The sequence below is a fragment of the Hyla sarda genome, chromosome 2 (assembly GCF_029499605.1).
Source record: "Hyla sarda isolate aHylSar1 chromosome 2, aHylSar1.hap1, whole genome shotgun sequence".
Taxonomy (NCBI): domain Eukaryota; kingdom Metazoa; phylum Chordata; class Amphibia; order Anura; family Hylidae; genus Hyla; species Hyla sarda.
The window spans coordinates 191895145-191911896 of record NC_079190.1 but is presented as its reverse complement, the minus strand read 5'-3'; the positions used below and the strand labels follow the sequence as shown (position 1 = coordinate 191911896).

Here is a 16752-nt window from a genome sequence, read left to right as displayed (position 1 = left end):
TTTGCAGGTACAGAAGATACCATGATTGCTGCAGCACAGATCAAGGACTAGTAAGTATCAGTCACCAACACTACAAGTCTGTTCAACAGGATAATACAGGTGATAATAATGACAGATTCCCTTTAATATCTGAATAGCCAAATTCTAGTCTTTTTGCAAATTGATTTAAAAATTTGCAAAGTTTTGGCAGCTGAAAATTGTCAGCCAAAATGGTGCTTTCGGCATTTTGCCAAAATGAAGATATGGGCCAAAACTATCCACGGGCGTGGCTTAAATAGAGGGGTGGTTCGTGGACTAAGGGACTCCTGCAAGTCCGTCCTGCTATACAATGCATATCATAGGAATCATGCGTTAATGCCCCATAGCCTAGTGTAATCACTGTTAGAGGGTAATATCTGGTGACAGGTTCCCATTAAAAGGGGAACCTGCATTGGGTTAAAGCATGATTCTGATTAGAGATGAGCGAAGTTACAGCAATTCGATTAGTCGCAAACTTCTCGGCTCGGCAGTTGGTGACTTTAGCCTGCATAAATTAGTTCAGCTTTCAGGTGCTCCGGTGGGCTGAAAAAGGTGGATACAGTCCTAGGAGAGAGCCTCCAGCCCACCGGAGCACCTAAAAGCTGAACTAATTTATGCAGACTAAAGTCAGCAACCACCGAGCTGAGAAGTTTGTGACGAATCGAATCACTGTAACTTCGCTCATCTCTACTTCCGATGATATGCATTGTATTGCAGGCCAGTCCTTGGTAGAAAAATGTATTCCGTCGAGCACCTTTACCTGAGCTCAGACTCTGAAGTATAACGCCTGGCCTAGAGGAGGTTGACAAGGCCGCAGTGCTCAGGACTGGGTGACTGCACTGCTGTTGGTGCTGAGCAGCACATCTGTGTAGGTGCTGCCAGCTGATGTAGCATGAGCCATCTCTTCCCCACCACCTAACTTCTCACCCACCCATGCCTTGACACAATTTATCAAAGCCTGAGTGGCGCAGTTGTCCATAGCAACCAATCAGGTTGCTCCCATTTAATTGCCCCCCTCCAGTGATCATTTATCCCCTATCCATAGGGGATAGGAATTAATCTACCAAAGTTTCACTTTAATGTTGTCTAGGAAAATAATTACTTGTGCTTCCTTTTTACTCATACAGCATTTCAATTTTGTTATGAAAAACAATAAAACACTGACGCCTGGAAAGTCAAAATTTTAAGTTTCTGCCTTTACTTGTACAGAAAGAAGTCCATGAGCTAAGAATGAATAGTTCAAACACCAATGTATCATCACAGCGCTGGGCTGAAGGGTTTGGTGCTGATCCAGCTACAGATGGGTTCCATTTAGCTCAAAGTTATTATGATCCACTAACAGGTGAGGCTTGCTCTTTTTTTTTTTTCCTTAAAGGAGTCCCTCTTTAAGTCCTTTTAGGTGTACCTCCAAGTATTCACAGTTTGAAAAACTGGTACTCTCCCAATTATATGTATGTGTGTGTATATATTTCTCGGTTGCCTCATTGGGGGACACAGAGATCATGGGTATTATGCTCCTCCCAGCAGGATACACCCACCCACAGGCACAGAGTTAATCAGTTTTAGCTAGTGTCCTATCCAACGCCCATGGAGGACGGGACGTCTGCCGCAGCTGCTATTCTGGTACTCCACTGTGTGTGAGAGTAGACTGCTGTACAATGGACCCTTTACACCATCCATGGCAGTTGGGTCATCTGCTGCAGCTGCTATTCCTGTACTGCACAATGGACCCTTTACATCATCTGTGAGGTTTGGTTAGTCTGCCACAGCCGCTGTTCCGGTACTCCCGCTGTGAGTGAGAGTTGAATGACGTACAATGGACTATATTAGCTGCCGTTATTCACGATTTTGGACATTATCGGTATCGGCAATTACCTTGCCGATAATCCGATAATTCCCCGCCCCTAATGCACCACACCGCACCCCCCACCACCGCGCCCTGGCCTGAGACCGCCGCTGCCCCATTGCCTCCCCCTTCCCCGGTTTTATAATTACCTGTTTCCGGGGTACGCGCTACTTCTGGTTCCTGCGGTGTCCTGTGTTACGCTGTGCGCAGCACTGCACAATGACGAGTGACGTCCTCAATGCGACGCCACCATCACTGCGCACAGTGACAGCTCAGGAGGACGCTGCCGGAGCCAGAAGTAGTGCGGACCCGCCCCATCCAAATGCCCTGGTCATGTCTTCTTTACCTCGCCTTGTTGCTTAGGTTGGGTTGACATCTCTCTGGGGCACCTCTGTCTTCCTCTCGGTGACTGTCATTCTGGGATTTTACACTCTCGGTCATCCAGTCCATTCTGCCATTGGACTCCCCTGCTTGATCGGCCTGGTCTATGTCCTAATCGCTTGTCTGCGAGTGCCAGGTGGCATGGTGGCCTCAGGGGTTGCGGAGCCTTTTTCTCCTGGCCGCTATTCTCTCCTAGGGTGGGTCACTCTTCCCTGGTGGCCCCAGAGTCGTTCTGGTCCCTCTCCCTTGGTATTTTGCCCCTTTTCAGGTTTTCCTTGCCTTGGCCTCTCTTCCCGGTGGCCTTTCCATGCCTTGTGCTCTGGAGTGGTTGTTCCTGATGCTTCCACCATTCCGGGGGTCAGTCCCTGGCCTTGGCGGGGTTCCGGTCCAACTCTTCTCCGCTGTGTCTCGGCAGTGGCGGTCTTTGTTCGCTGCTCCTTGTCCTGCTCCGGCCTAGGTGCTCATCAGCTGGAGTGTTCACTCTGGCTTGAGGTTCTCTGCCTCTCCTGGTTTGGGACTCCAGGGTCCGTCCATTTCTTCCTGGATCTGGGATCCTCTGTTTCTTTGGAACGGTGGCTCCGGTGTTCTGGATGGCTCTGCTCCTTCCTTCCGGTCTGTTTGCATTCCTCCTTCTCCCTCCAGAGTAGGAGGGGCCCGGATAGTGGGGTCTTGGGGTAGGGGGCCTTCCGGTCATCCTGGTTGCCCAGTCTGGCTGTTTCGTGCATCTTCAACGGGTGTGGTCCATCTTGTCGCATGTTATTTCCTGCTCTCTTGGCTATGTGTCATACTCTTGGGTTCTCTTCCACTTGGTTTTTCACGGGGTGGCCTTATGATTGAGGATTTAAGTCTGGACCTCTCAGTTCAGGTGGTCGGCGGGTGCATCTTGTCCAAGCCTTCTTCCTGGCCGGTTTCTTAATGAGCTCAAGACTGTACATGGGTTTTGCTTTCTTTCTCTCTTTGTTCCATTCTGCTCTGGTACCTTCCTTCTGAGTCTTGCCTTCTTGCTGGGTGTGCTCAGCTGCTTTCTTATTGTCGTTCTCTCTCCTCAGCCTCTGTCCTACAGTTGCGGTTGGCCTCCAGTCAGGGCTCTCCCTTCATGCCTCACCGGCATGTTTCTCTTCTGGAAGTGGCATTTCCTCACCATGTTTGCCTTGCTTAGACACATCTCTTCCGCGTCTTCTGTCTTTTCATCAGAGTTGTTTGCTGCTCTCCTGCCAGGATGGGTTCAGCCTGGCTGCCCTCCACGGCAACCACTTGTGGTCTTATTTGTTCGGCTGTCTGACCCTAGTCTCTGCACAGTTCCTTTCTTTTGGGTTCTACCTTGCCCCTCATGTTTTGCGGGGGCTTCCGGGTGGTTGATTGCCGGGTCCCGGTTTCCTCTGGGCCACATCCACTTTTTGGAGCAGGATGTTATGACTGGCGGTTGTTTTTCCCATCCCAGGGACTGCTTTGGGACTTCCCATGGTCTCTGTGTCCCCCCGATTAGAATTCTTTTTTTTTTGTACTTACCGTAAATTTTTTCTTGTAGCACCCACCCATTTAAGTTTACCTGGTCAGATTGTTTGTTGCTTGTTATTACTTCTGATGGCTTCTCCTACTTCTTTGTGACACATCTGATTAGCTCAGTGCCTGTGGGTGGGTATATACTGCTGGGATGGGCCGACTTCTTTTTTTGCCTAGTGTCAGCCTCCTAGTGGCAGCAGCATAATACCCATGGTCTCTGTGTCCCCCAATGAAAGCTACAAGACAGAGATTTTTAAGTTAATTTATTACCAGGTTAAAATATTTTTCAAATTTGAAGAAAAAAAAAATATTCTCCGAGGAGTAATTGTCCAGATGGAGATTTGTACTTATACTTATCTGTCTTTTAAATTACACAGCATGTTTTAAGCTGTAGTTAATGGTATGTTCACATGCCAAATATGTCTATCCCATTGATAGAAATGTAGCTTACTGACACATCCACACCCACACTTGTGGTAGGGATTTCCAGTCTCTGAAATTCATGCACCAAGTCTGTTGCTTGGTAACAGACCTTTTGAATGGAGTTGAATCTAATGGAAGTCTTTACTATCCACTGTTTTAGTAGGCTGACTAGTAGAACACAGGTTTGTCCCCACTTTCATTATTTCTCTTCTAAATTAATTGTAAATTATGTTAAGAATAACTATTTTTTTATTTTAGTTTCAACAACGGGACATCCTGGTTACTATGCCCAGTCACCAGCCTATAATCCTCAACAGCTTCTCAGACCGGTGGCTAATGTTACTCCAACTAAGGTATTTTCATTGCTGTGCTTTAATGTTCAATAAAAGGAAGGCCTTGTGCATTATGTCCCGGGGTTCCTTTTACTATGTTACTGATCTTTATAGAACTGCTCCTTAATAAATGTTGTGTGTATGCAAATACTTGGAATATTCACTTTTTACAAACTTTTAACCTCTTATTACAAACCTTTATATATTGTTAACTCATTTTTATGGTTATTCTTTTTAACATGTGATGTAATGGATTGTAAGACTATCAGGCTCACTTAAGAATGACGGTACCCTGCCAGTCAGTTTGTTGTAGCCTGCATAACATTTTTAACATTCTGTCATAACTGTTTTTCAAAGGTTTTGATTGGTCGGGGCCTCGGTGCTAAGACCCCCACCGATAAGTAGAACGAAAGTGGAAAAACGCCCAATAAAATGCTTTACTCCCCAGCTCTCAGCATTCTCTGTGCAGAAGGAGCAGGAGGAAAAAACTGAACTTTTGAAGGTGCTGATCGCAATCCAGACCATTAAACACAAATGTGTCAGAAAAGTGCCAAGAGGCACTATATTTATTAAGACTTCCAACAACGCGTTTCAGAGGGTATCTCCTCCTTCATCAGATTGCCAATCTGATGGAGGAGACCCTCCGAAACACATTATTGGAAGTCTATTTATAAATATAGTGCCTCTTAGCACTTTTCTCTGACACGTGTGTTTAATGGTCTGGATTGCGATCAGCCCCTTCAAAAGTTCAGTTTTTTTCCTCCTGCACTTGTATGGGAGAAGAGTCTAGCCTCTCGCGTTGGACCTTTGGCTTTGCAGTTCGCTTCCTCTTCCACTCCAGTACCCCGAAGTGGTGATATGCCTGTCTATCTATCTGGTGAGCACCAAATTTAAAGAGTCTACACCACCCAGTCCTGGTTGGGACCTGGGATAATACACGAGGCTCTGTGCTCTCTCTCCCCTCCTTTTTTCTCTTTCTCCTCAGCATTCTCTGTCCAGCTTTAATAGATGGCCCTACTAGAAGTAAATGGGGCTGCTATTGGACTTCGCTATTCGTAGTTCCGCATGCAATTCTGTCAGAGCGATGGGCATTTAGTGGTGAAAAAATAGTGCATACCCTTTTCCTCCGGTAAACTACCGGATCCCTGAAGGACCCCATTCAAGTGAATTGGGGTCCGTTGGAACCCGGCACTTTCCATTGTGCTCGGTCCCATTTCAGGGTACAGTCAGTGCAAGGAAAAAAAAAATCTGCCACACTCTAGCCAATCATGTCCTGTGTGTTTTGGCCAGCTTAAGATGTGACATGTCCCGAAGAGAAAACCTAAATGGTAGGAGAATTTCATTGAGTTTTAGTGGGTCAGATTTATTTTTTAATTTTATATAATGTGCGGAGTTTGTCACTATATACAATATATTTTTGTTGTCTAAATCTTCTCAAGAAACTTATTTATTAGCAACTTAGCATTTTTACAAATTCATTTACTATCCATGAATTATAAAACATTTATTTGGTTAAACTGACTGAATATGTAGTTACCGGTGCATTGTGCCAAGTGAGATCAACAAGCAGTGGGTTTAAATGAAAACTGTCAGCAAGTTCATCCACACTAAACCCAACACACTGGGTTATTGTGTGGGTGAACAGGAGTTCATACATGGGTCACTTACACTTTTTTTGGTCCATCAGACGCCAAGTTATGCCCCTGTAAAGTTCCTTTCTTCAGTGTATGATTAGCGTTTTCAAGGCGGGACCCCTGCCGGCCGTCTGCTTCAGCCTCCCCACTGAAGTTTCTAAGCCCGCCCCTGTTGTCTGAATAATTATTATCTTCAACTCCACGTCTTAGTGACGTGGAGTCGCATATCCCCCGAGTGTAGCGCACTGTTTGCAGAGCACATGCGCATGATGCTGTGTGTGCGCGCCTCAATACTGAAGCCTCGCTACTCCTGACTTCCGGGTGTAACGAGGGACCGGCACATGTGCATTGGCACTGCGCAGAGCGAAGGGAATACGCAAAGCTCTCCCGTCATCAGGACGGGCTTAGAAACTTCAGTGCGGGAGGCTGAAGCAGACGGCTGGCGGGGGTCCTGCCTTGAAAGCGCTAATCATGCACTGAAGAAAGGAACTTTACAGGGGGCACAACTCTGCGGCTGATGGACCAAACTATAACCCAGTGTATTGGGTTTAGTGTGGGTGAACTTCATGACAGTTTTCCTTTTTAAACATGTCTGATTCTCGATTCCTCAAAAGATTTGCAGTGCCAGATATGTTTGAAAAGCACTTGTCAGGAGTGGTAACAGGTCTTTTTTCTAAGTCAGAATTTATTCATATGATTTTTACTTATGATAAATAGAGGAAATTGACGCACTCTAGTATTTATCTTTTTCAATGTTATTGTTTATTTTTTTCTTTGATTCTATGCCATTACTCATAATGTATTTTGTTTATTCTACAGACAAATGTGTATCCAGTCAGTAGAATGACAACTCAACAGCACATGTATGCCATGCATACACCACCAGTACAGAATTCCGCCATAGTTGGACCTGCATTACGTTTCGAATCTCCTGCTACTAATATTTTGTCTCCTCAACCTGATGATTATTATAACTACAGTTTGCCTCCAAACACTGCAAATCCAGCATTGCCAGAACCAGGCTATTTCACAAAAGCTACTTTTGGATCCCAGCAAACCAAATCTGATGGATCAAAGATAGAGTTTGGAAAGAGCAGTTTTGTTCAGCCAATTCCGAATGAAGGACCAAAATTACCTCAATTTACAGCACCAATGCAGTCCACTCCATCATCTACTTTCAAGTTTAATTCAAATTTTAAGTCAAATGATGGAGACTTCACATTTTCCTCTAACCAAGTTGGTACCCCATCGAGTGCTGGGAATGAATGCCTTTTAAGACTCCTAACGTCGGATAAGACTATTCCAGACCAGGGAAAGCCATCAGCTTCATTTGAGAATGCAGTAGACTCAAGAAATATGTTTAGGTTTAGTGAGAAAAGCTTTGTAAATAACTTTGGAGATGGCACAATTCAGAACCAAGATAAAAGCAATGCAATGTTTGGGCAACGAGATAATGAATTTCACTTCCAAAACTCTGAAAAGAAAGGCTTTGTGCCTCCAGCGTTTGATATGCCGTCAAAGGAAGAGCACAACCAAAGCCATGGCTCTGAATCTGCTAGTGATTTTGTAGCTGAAGAGGATGGGCCTCATTTTGAACCTGTAGTGCCATTACCGGAGAAGGTTGAAGTAAAAACTGGAGAAGAGGAAGAACAAGAAATGTTCTGCAACAGAGCAAAGCTTTTCCGTTTTGATGCAGACTCAAAAGAATGGAAAGAAAGAGGTTTAGGCAATGTTAAAATTTTAAGACATAAGGTAAATGGCAAGATACGTCTGCTCATGAGAAGAGATCAAATCTTGAAGATTTGTGCAAACCATTACATAAATGCCGAAATGAAACTAAAACCACTTGCTGCATCTGATAAATCCTTTGTGTGGCATGCGTATGATTATGCCGATGAGATGCCAAAATCCGAGCAGCTTGCAATTCGTTTTAAGACTGTAGAGGAGGCCACCCGTTTCAAAACTAAATTTGAAGAAGCACAGAAACTTCTCCAAATTACAGAAGACAGTTCTAGCATCCAGACTCAATCCATTAAAGCAGAACTTAAGGCCAAGCCTATTTCACTTGATGTGCAGTTTGGTTTGAAACCAGGAGAATGGCGGTGTGATGCATGCGCTGTAAAGAATAAAGATACCACAGTTACATGTGTTTCTTGTGCAACTCCCAATCAAAACAGTAAAAATTCAAGAGATATATCTACTAAAGACACTAAATCTTTGAACACTGGAGCAAGTTCTATAAGCATGTCTGCATCTGCTTTCTCATTTAGCAAGGACACTTTAAATAGCAAGTCCTCTTCAAATGAGCAACTTACAAAGAACAGAGAACAGTGGATATGTAGTAAGTGCTCAACAAAGAATGCTATTGCTAACAAACAATGCATTACCTGTCACCCTGTAAGTCAGAATGATGGAAAATCAGCCTTGTCGTTCACACTAAAGTCTACCGCAGATTTAAAAAGTATCTCAGGCACACAGGGTGGTTCATTTGGGTCTGCACAGTCTGCATCATCTTTCAAATTTGTTACCTCCGAAACTGGTCCATCGAAAGATTTTGGGGGTCTCTTTGCAAAAAAGGAAGGACAATGGGATTGTAGTGTATGCATTGTACGTAATGAAGCAGGCGCTTCAAAGTGTGTCTCTTGTGAAAATCCAAAACCAACATCTTCAGGCAATGTGACAGGGCGTCCAATTCAACCATCTAACTTTAGTTTTAACAAGGCCCAAAATGATAGCCTGGAGGCAAGGTTTCAGAAAAAGGAAGGTCAGTGGGACTGTTCTGTTTGCCTTGTTAGAAATGAAGGTTCAGCAATAGTGTGTGTTGCCTGCAATACACAAAATCCAAATGCAAAAAGTGTCCCAACCACAAGTGTCCCAACCACATCAGACACAAAATCAACCTTTGGGTCTCTCTTTGCAAAGAAGGAAGGACAATGGGATTGTAGTGTATGTATAGTACGCAATGAAGCAAATGCTTCAAAGTGTGTCTCTTGTGAAAACCCCAATCCAACATCTTCAGGCAATACGACAGGGCCTACAATTCAGCAATCTAACTTTAGTTTTAACAAGGCCCAAAATGGTAGCCTGGAAGCAAGATTTCAGAAAAAGGAGGGACAGTGGGACTGTTCTGTGTGCCTTGTTAGAAATGAAGGTTCAGCAATAGAGTGTGTTGCCTGCAATACACAAAATCCAAATGCAAAAAGTGTCCCAACCACAAGTGTCCCAACATCATCCGTCACAAAATCAGCCTTTACATTTGGTCTTAAAACAAGTTCTGAGGCATTTACCCCACCTTCTACAGTTTTCAAATGCAATTTTGCAGGAAAAGATGTCAAGTTTGGCACAAGTGACGATAAACCAGCATTTAGTTTAAAACCCACAAATTCCAATGAAGAAACAAAATCTGAGGGATTTAGCTTCACTATGCCTTTTAATTCTAGTTCTTTTAAATTTGGACTTAAAGATTCTAACACGAAAGATGAACATGGGAATGAAGCATCTAGTGATGTCACTGGTACCTTAGGAGACAAAGGGGTTTCTACAGAATCTGATACTGGTTTACAAGCTGAAGAAAGCAAACAAAGCGGTGAGTTAGTATTCAGTCAGACTGCAGGTACTTTCTCCTTTTCCCAACTTTCTAAAAATTCTGAAGGCTTTGCATTTGGAAAAACAGACCCCAATTTCAAAGGGTTTTCTCGTGCAGGCGAAAAGTTGTTTACTTCCATAAATGTTAAAGGGGAACAGGCAAATTCTGCTGAGCATGAGCGTTTAGAGGAGCTGTACAAAACAGAAGATCGTGATGACATTCATTTTGAGCCTATTGTGAATCTTCCTGAAAAAGTGGAGCTAGTCACTGGGGAAGAAGATGAGACTGTACTTTATTCACAACGTGTCAAGTTATTCCGCTTTGATGCAGAAACCAGCCAGTGGAAAGAGCGTGGTGTTGGCAACATGAAAATTCTTAAGAATGAGGTCAATGGGAAACTAAGAATGCTTATGCGTCGAGATCAAGTGCTTAAAGTGTGTGCAAACCACCTTATCACGACAACCATGAACTTGAAACGTTTGTCTGGCTCAGATCGGGCCTGGATGTGGATGGCTAGTGACTTTTCTGATGGAGATGCAAAATTAGAACAGCTAGCTGCAAAGTTTAAGACACCAGAGCAAGCAGAAGACTTTAAAAGCAAATTTGAAGAGTGCCAGCGCCTGCTATTAGATATACCTCTTCAGACTCCTCATAAACTTGTAGACACTGGAAGGACTGCTCACTTGATAAAGAAAGCGGAGGAAATGAAAAGTGGACTTAAAGATTTGAAAACCTTTTTAACTGACCAAGTTAAGCCTGGAGAGGAGGATAAAAGTCTTAGTGATTCTGTAGACCCGATTAAGAAGACTCCTGAATACTCAGAGGCTACTTATGAGTGGGACAACTATGACATGAGGGCAGGTGCCCTGGAAGGAAATTTAGATGATTCAGTCTATGCATCACCTTTAGCGAATAGCCCAGAGAAAAGCAATCTCTTTAGATTTGGTGAATCAACTACTGGTTTTAACTTCAGTTTCCAACCATCCCCAAGTCCTGGAAAGTCTCCAACCAAAATAAATCAGAGCAGGGTATCTGTGGGCACCGATGATGAGTCTGATGTTACACAGGAGGACGAGCGCGATGGTCAGTACTTTGATCCTGTGGTTCCGTTACCAGATTTAGTTGAAGTCACCAGTGGTGAAGAAAATGAGCAGACTCTCTTTTGCAACAGAGCAAAACTATATAGATTTGATAAAGATACTAATCAGTGGAAAGAGAGAGGAATAGGGGACTTGAAGATTTTGCAGAACTATGATGATAAATCTGCCCGAGTAGTAATGAGACGAGATCAAGTGTTAAAACTCTGTGCCAATCACCGTATTACACCTGATATACATCTGAAACCCATGACAGCTGGATCTCAGCGAGAATGGGCATGGACAGCTCGTGACTTTGCGGAAGGTGACGATAGAGTAGAGTGTTTTGCTGTACGTTTTAAGCTTCAAGAAGTTGCCGATCTGTTCAAAGAAGCTTTTGAAGAAGCAAAAGTTGCACAAAGTAAAGGTTGTTTGCTTGCTCCATTTTCTTCTCGAGTCACAAGTCCAAAAGCTTCACCATGTGGAAAGGCAGCTGTGGCCATATTGGAAGAAACTACAAGAGAGAGGACTGATCTTCCATCTGTAACGTCCCCTGCTTCAGAAGCAGAATCTAACACTTCAGCCACTTCAGAAAAGACACCTACAGCAGTGGTGTCCCCTCCTAAGTTTGTGTTTGGATCTGATGTTGTGAAAAATATATTTGGTACAGAGAAGAAGGGTTTCACATTCGGAAGCCCTTCTGGGGCTGGAACAATGTTTGGCTTCAGCTTCAACTCATCAAAAACCTCTAACAAAGAACAAAAAACATCTAAACCTAGTCCAACACCCCCTATTAATTCTAAAGATTCTTCAGTAGCTTTGGAGAAGCCATCTCAGCAGGTTTTGCAGAATCCTACAGTCTCGTCATCTGCTACAGCATCTTCCCAACCACAGCCTCAAGGCCCAGCTAGAGGTAAGGTTTCTTTCTCTTGTAGAAATGTCATTGGTGTTCTCCATTAGTTACTTCGACTATTACTATTATTTTCTTCATTTAACAGACCTCAATGACGCAGGACCCGGGACCCGTGGCTAATACCGGACATCACCGATCGCAGTGATGCCTAGTATTAACCCTTCAGGCGCAGCGATCAAAGTTGATCGCCGTGTCTGAAGTGAAAGTGAAACCTTCCTGGCAGCTCAGTGGTGCTGATCAGGACCACCGCGGTGAAATTGTGGCGTCCCGAACAGCTTGCAGGATGCGAGGAGAATCCCTACCTGCCTCCTCGCTGTCCGATCGCCGAATGACTGCTCCGTGCCTGAACTCCTGGCAGGAGCAGTCAAGCAGCGATAACACTGATCAATGCCATGCTATTGCATGGCAGTGATCAGTGTAGGAAATCAGTGTGTGCAATGTTTTATAGTCCCCCTAAAAAAAAGTGAAAATAAAGTGTTAATAAATGGGATTTAACCCCTTCCCTAATAAGTCTGAATCACCCCCCCCCCCTTTCCCATATAAAAAATGTAAATAAATAAAAACATAAGTGGTATCGCTGCGTGTGTAAATGTCCCAACTATAAAAATATATTGTTAATTAAACCGCACGGTCAATGGCGTACACGTAAAAAAAAAAATCTAAAGTAGTGTATTTTTGATCTTTTTATGCATTTTATGGTATAAAAAGTGATCAAAAAGTCCGATCAAAACAAATATGGTACCGATAGAAACTTAAGATCACGGCGCAAAAAATTTGCCCTCATACATCCCCATATGCAGAAAAATAAAAAGTTATAGGGATCAGAAGAGGACATTTTTAAACGTATTAATTTTCGTGCTTGTAGTTATGATTTTTTTTTTCCCAAGACAAAATCAAACCTATGTAAGTAGAGAATAATTATAATCGTATGGACCTACAGAATAAAGGTGTCATTTTTACGGAAAAATGCACTGTGTAGAAACGGAAGCCCCCCCCCCCCCCCCCAAAAAAAAATGGCGTTTTAGTTTTTTCTAAATTTTGTCACAAAATTATTTTTTTTTGTTTGTTTCGCCGTACATTTTTGGGTAAAATGACTGTCATTACAAAGAAGAATTGGTTAGTGCAAAAAATAAGCCATTATATGGATTTTTAGGTGAAAAATTTAAAGGGTTATGCAAAAACTAAAAAAAGCTGAGTCCTTAAGGGGTTAAGAGAAAACTCTCTCATCACTGTCACCACACTTACCTCCTGCTACAGGCAGGTAGTGTGGGTGACACTAATGACAACCACACTCATGTGTCCCCGATCCGTGCTCCTGATGTCCCGGTATCTTTATCTGTTTCCTGTGTTCATCCGGCAGGCTTGGGGCATGGGCTGCGCTGCATGACATCACCGCTGCTGTTTCTCTGTTGGGCCCTGCTGCAAGCGGGCCTAGGGAAATGGCGGCAGTGATGTCACAGCTCCTCCCATGCCCTAAGCCTGTCGGCTGAACAGAGGGGACAGATGGAGATATCGGGACAAAGTCATTGGCCCTGATCTATCAGTCTAGCTGAAGACAAAAACATTCTGATTTTGTCATAACAATTAATCACAGCTAAACTTTAATTTCTCAGATTGCTGTGGTAAAATGAAAGCTGGAAATCGTTGCTTTGGACAATTCAATTTTTGTCCTCAAACAGATTGAGAAGTCTGGACCAATCAGTCGGCAGAAAATGTGTTACTATCAATAAAGAAAAGCCCCCATGATCTCTAGACATAGCCAGGTGAAGTGCGCAGCAGCAGTCCGCTTTACTCTCCGGCTCTGCACTCAATCTGTCATGTTGCACAGCCTGCGTTAATGTTCAGAACCCCGGGTTACCTGCACAGAGATTTGGGGGGGGGGGGTTCCAGCGGCCAGACCCCCTGCGATCAGATATCTTAGCCCCTATGCCTTTAGGTTTATCTTTAATTAGTCCCCTGTGCAACCAACAGGTGTATATAAAAGTTCTACTATCATAAAAAAATATATATGTCAATAGTAAAATGAGGGGGGGTTCTCCATGCTGACACTTCCACCTTTAAAGATAGGTGGAAGTGTCAGCATGGAGAACCCCCCCCTCCCCTCTCATTTTACTATTGACATAATTTTTTTTTTTATGATGGTAACACTTTTTCATTTAGTCCCCTCCCCTGTGTAACCAACAAGTGTATAAAAAAAATAAAACTCAGAGGGATATTACACGCCATCTAAAGAGAAATTATCTTTTACCAACCAACTACAACACAGCTTTTATTTAGTATTCTGCAGTCTTAACCCAGCCTAGGAGATTTGGACTATGTTCATATCTTAATTGCAAGTTTTGTCATATTTGAACAGGAGAATAGTGCAGCATCCATTACCAATAATCTGATGGACCTTTATTATATGTCTGTAGGGTATGTTGTGCAATCTGAAACTCATTTCAGTATTTCTGATACTTTGTGTTTTCAATTCATTTTACAATGCTGTCAAACCTGAATTCGGTCTTTACCAGAATTTTTTTTTCTGTTGCGGTTACAAAATGTTTTTAATGTTATGTTAAGGGAAACTATTTAATGTCTAGAACAGTGGTTCTCAACCTTTTTGGCGACCGTACCTCCAAGGCCTGAAAGTATGTCTGCGGGTACCCCCTCACGCGGAACTTGCGGACAAAAGGCGTGTTTTTACCTTTATACCAATGCATTCCCCCTCCGACTTAATCCCCTTGTGCCATTATTCCCCCTCCGTCTTAATCCCCCTGTCCCACTATTCTCCTCTCCCTCTGATCCCCTTTTGCCATTATTCCCCCTCCATCTTAATCCCCTTGTGCCATTATTATCCAATATGGCAAAAGGGGATTAAGATGGAGGGGGGAATAATGGCACCAGGGGATTAAAATGGAGGGGGGGGGGAGAACAATCACCCCCCCCCCCCCTTCCATTTTAATCCCCTTGTGCCATTATTCCCCCTTCCATTTTAATCTCCTTGCACCATTCCCCCTTTCTCTGATAACCCTTTTGCCATATCTGATGATAATGGCGCAAGGGGATTAAGATGGAGGGGTGGGGGGGTAAATGGCAAAAGGGGATCAGAGGGAGGGAGGAAAAATCACACAAGGGGATTAATATATATATTACTGTACAGTAGCTCTGGCCACGCTACTGTACAGTGAGCTGCCACGGCTATGCGCTGGCAGATACTGGCCAATGCATGGCCGGTATTTGTCAGCGCTTTCGCGTACCCCCAAGCAACCCCTGAGAACCCAGGGTCTTATCTCTCCCCCCCTCCCAACTAGAAGAAATGTGTTCATTGTGAATCTTCCATCACCACAACCACTTTTATCCTCACCTCCAGGCCCATTGAGCTGTCTATTTTCCATTTCTGTTTTGTAGGATTTAATTTTAGTCTTTTTAAGTCTAATCCTGCTGCCTTTTGGACGTGCACATCTCCCTCCAAACCTGAAGTGGAAGGTATTTTGTGCGTTACGTGCGGTGTTGCCCATTGGCTGAGCAGACACCACCTACCGGTGTGTTGTTCCTGTTTTGGGAAATATGATTGAAAATTCCTAACATGCATGCTCGCTGGGGTCTGTAGACTGCACTCTGTGTCAAGATCTTGTTTCTTCAAATATTCTGCTACACAAGAGATGTCCATGAGGGTTATTTCCACCGCATATGGAGACATAGAATATTATCTCACGTTCCTGTTCCTTCCCACAGTGGTGTTCACTTTTTTAGTTCCCTATGTCTCACACACAGAGCCAGCTTCATAGAAACCTAAATATTGGTCACAGGTAGTGTATTCGACTCCGTATTTCTGTGCTAGTAAAGTCTATGGAAGTATTTTTTTTATTTTTTTCATTAATAATTTTTATTAAAGAGTTTTGAATGGTTACAATCAATGCACACCAACGGGTGTGGGAACAATGCAGGGTATGACATCATGTTAATACGCTGACATTGGGAAGTCAGCCATTAGCTTCATATTTAGCAGTTACAAATAGTCAACAAATAACCTTAACTTAGGTGTCATTTCAAGAGAACTATTGGATACCTCAGGCATATACAACAATAGGTCTACAAAATTACTGAGTGTGTGCTCGGTAAATTACATGTCTCAGCATTGGTTATCGACTCTGATGTCGAGTATGATGAACAGCAAATGCTGGGGGAAAGGAGAATGGGTGTGAGAAGTTGTTATCCATAGGAGGATTATATGTCTACACAGTGTGGGGATGAACGCCAGCGTCTCCATCTTTTCTCAAAACGATGGAATCTATTGGATCCCAAAGCTATTATTTTTTCAAAAGAGTAAGTAGTGTTGATTTTAGCGACTATGGAGGTAATCGATGGTGTGTTGGACGTCTTCCAATGACACAATAGTGCTATTTTAGCTATCGTGCAAATAATGCAGTACAGTTCGCGTTCATGAGAAGGTATGGGTGAGATGGAGAGGAATAGCAATACCGACTGAGGGGACCATGGGACCTTAGCCCCCAGGGCTTCTCTTATTAAGTCAGCACATGCACACCAGTAAGTTTGGATAAGAGGGCATGTCCACAGGATGTGATAGAGTGTACCCTTGAGACCGCAGCCCCGCCAACATTTGTCAGAGGTAGAGTGATAGAATATGGCTAACTTGTCAGGAGTGTGGTACCAGCGTAAGATTGTTTTATAAGCCGATTCTATGTGGGATGAGCATTGGAGAGCTGATTGTATGTTTCTGAAGGCTTCTTGCCAGTCCGTCATTGTGAATGACGTTCGTAACTCCGTTTCCCATATCCTTAAAGGATAAGGTTTAGAGAGCGTTTCAGTGTGCAGTAGAGCTGCGTATATGGCTTTCAGCCCTTTCCTTGGAGATGTAAGTAATCTGAAGGTCGCCCCGTCCAGACCTCCCTGTGAGGGAGATAGGCTTTGTAGGAGGTGTCTAACCTGTAGGTACTTATAAAAATCATGGGATGGGGTCCCATATTTGTGTGCCAGATCTGAATATGTCATCAGTCCCCCTTCTTCGTACAGGTGTTTGATCTGGAGTATGCCTCT

General features: G+C 43.6%; 1 protein-coding gene across 1 annotated transcript in view; it reads left to right on the top strand.

Moving 5' to 3' along the window:
• The window catches only part of LOC130355635 (ranBP2-like and GRIP domain-containing protein 4), a gene marked incomplete in the record, with an annotated part of 147391 nt that overhangs the window by 76168 nt on the left and 54471 nt on the right, over window positions 1-16752 (top strand). Inside the window, 3 exon segments of the mRNA XM_056556025.1 lie at window positions 1228-1360; window positions 4430-4524; window positions 6957-11712. Of these exon segments, the coding sequence (XP_056412000.1) occupies window positions 1228-1360; window positions 4430-4524; window positions 6957-11712 (4984 nt within the window).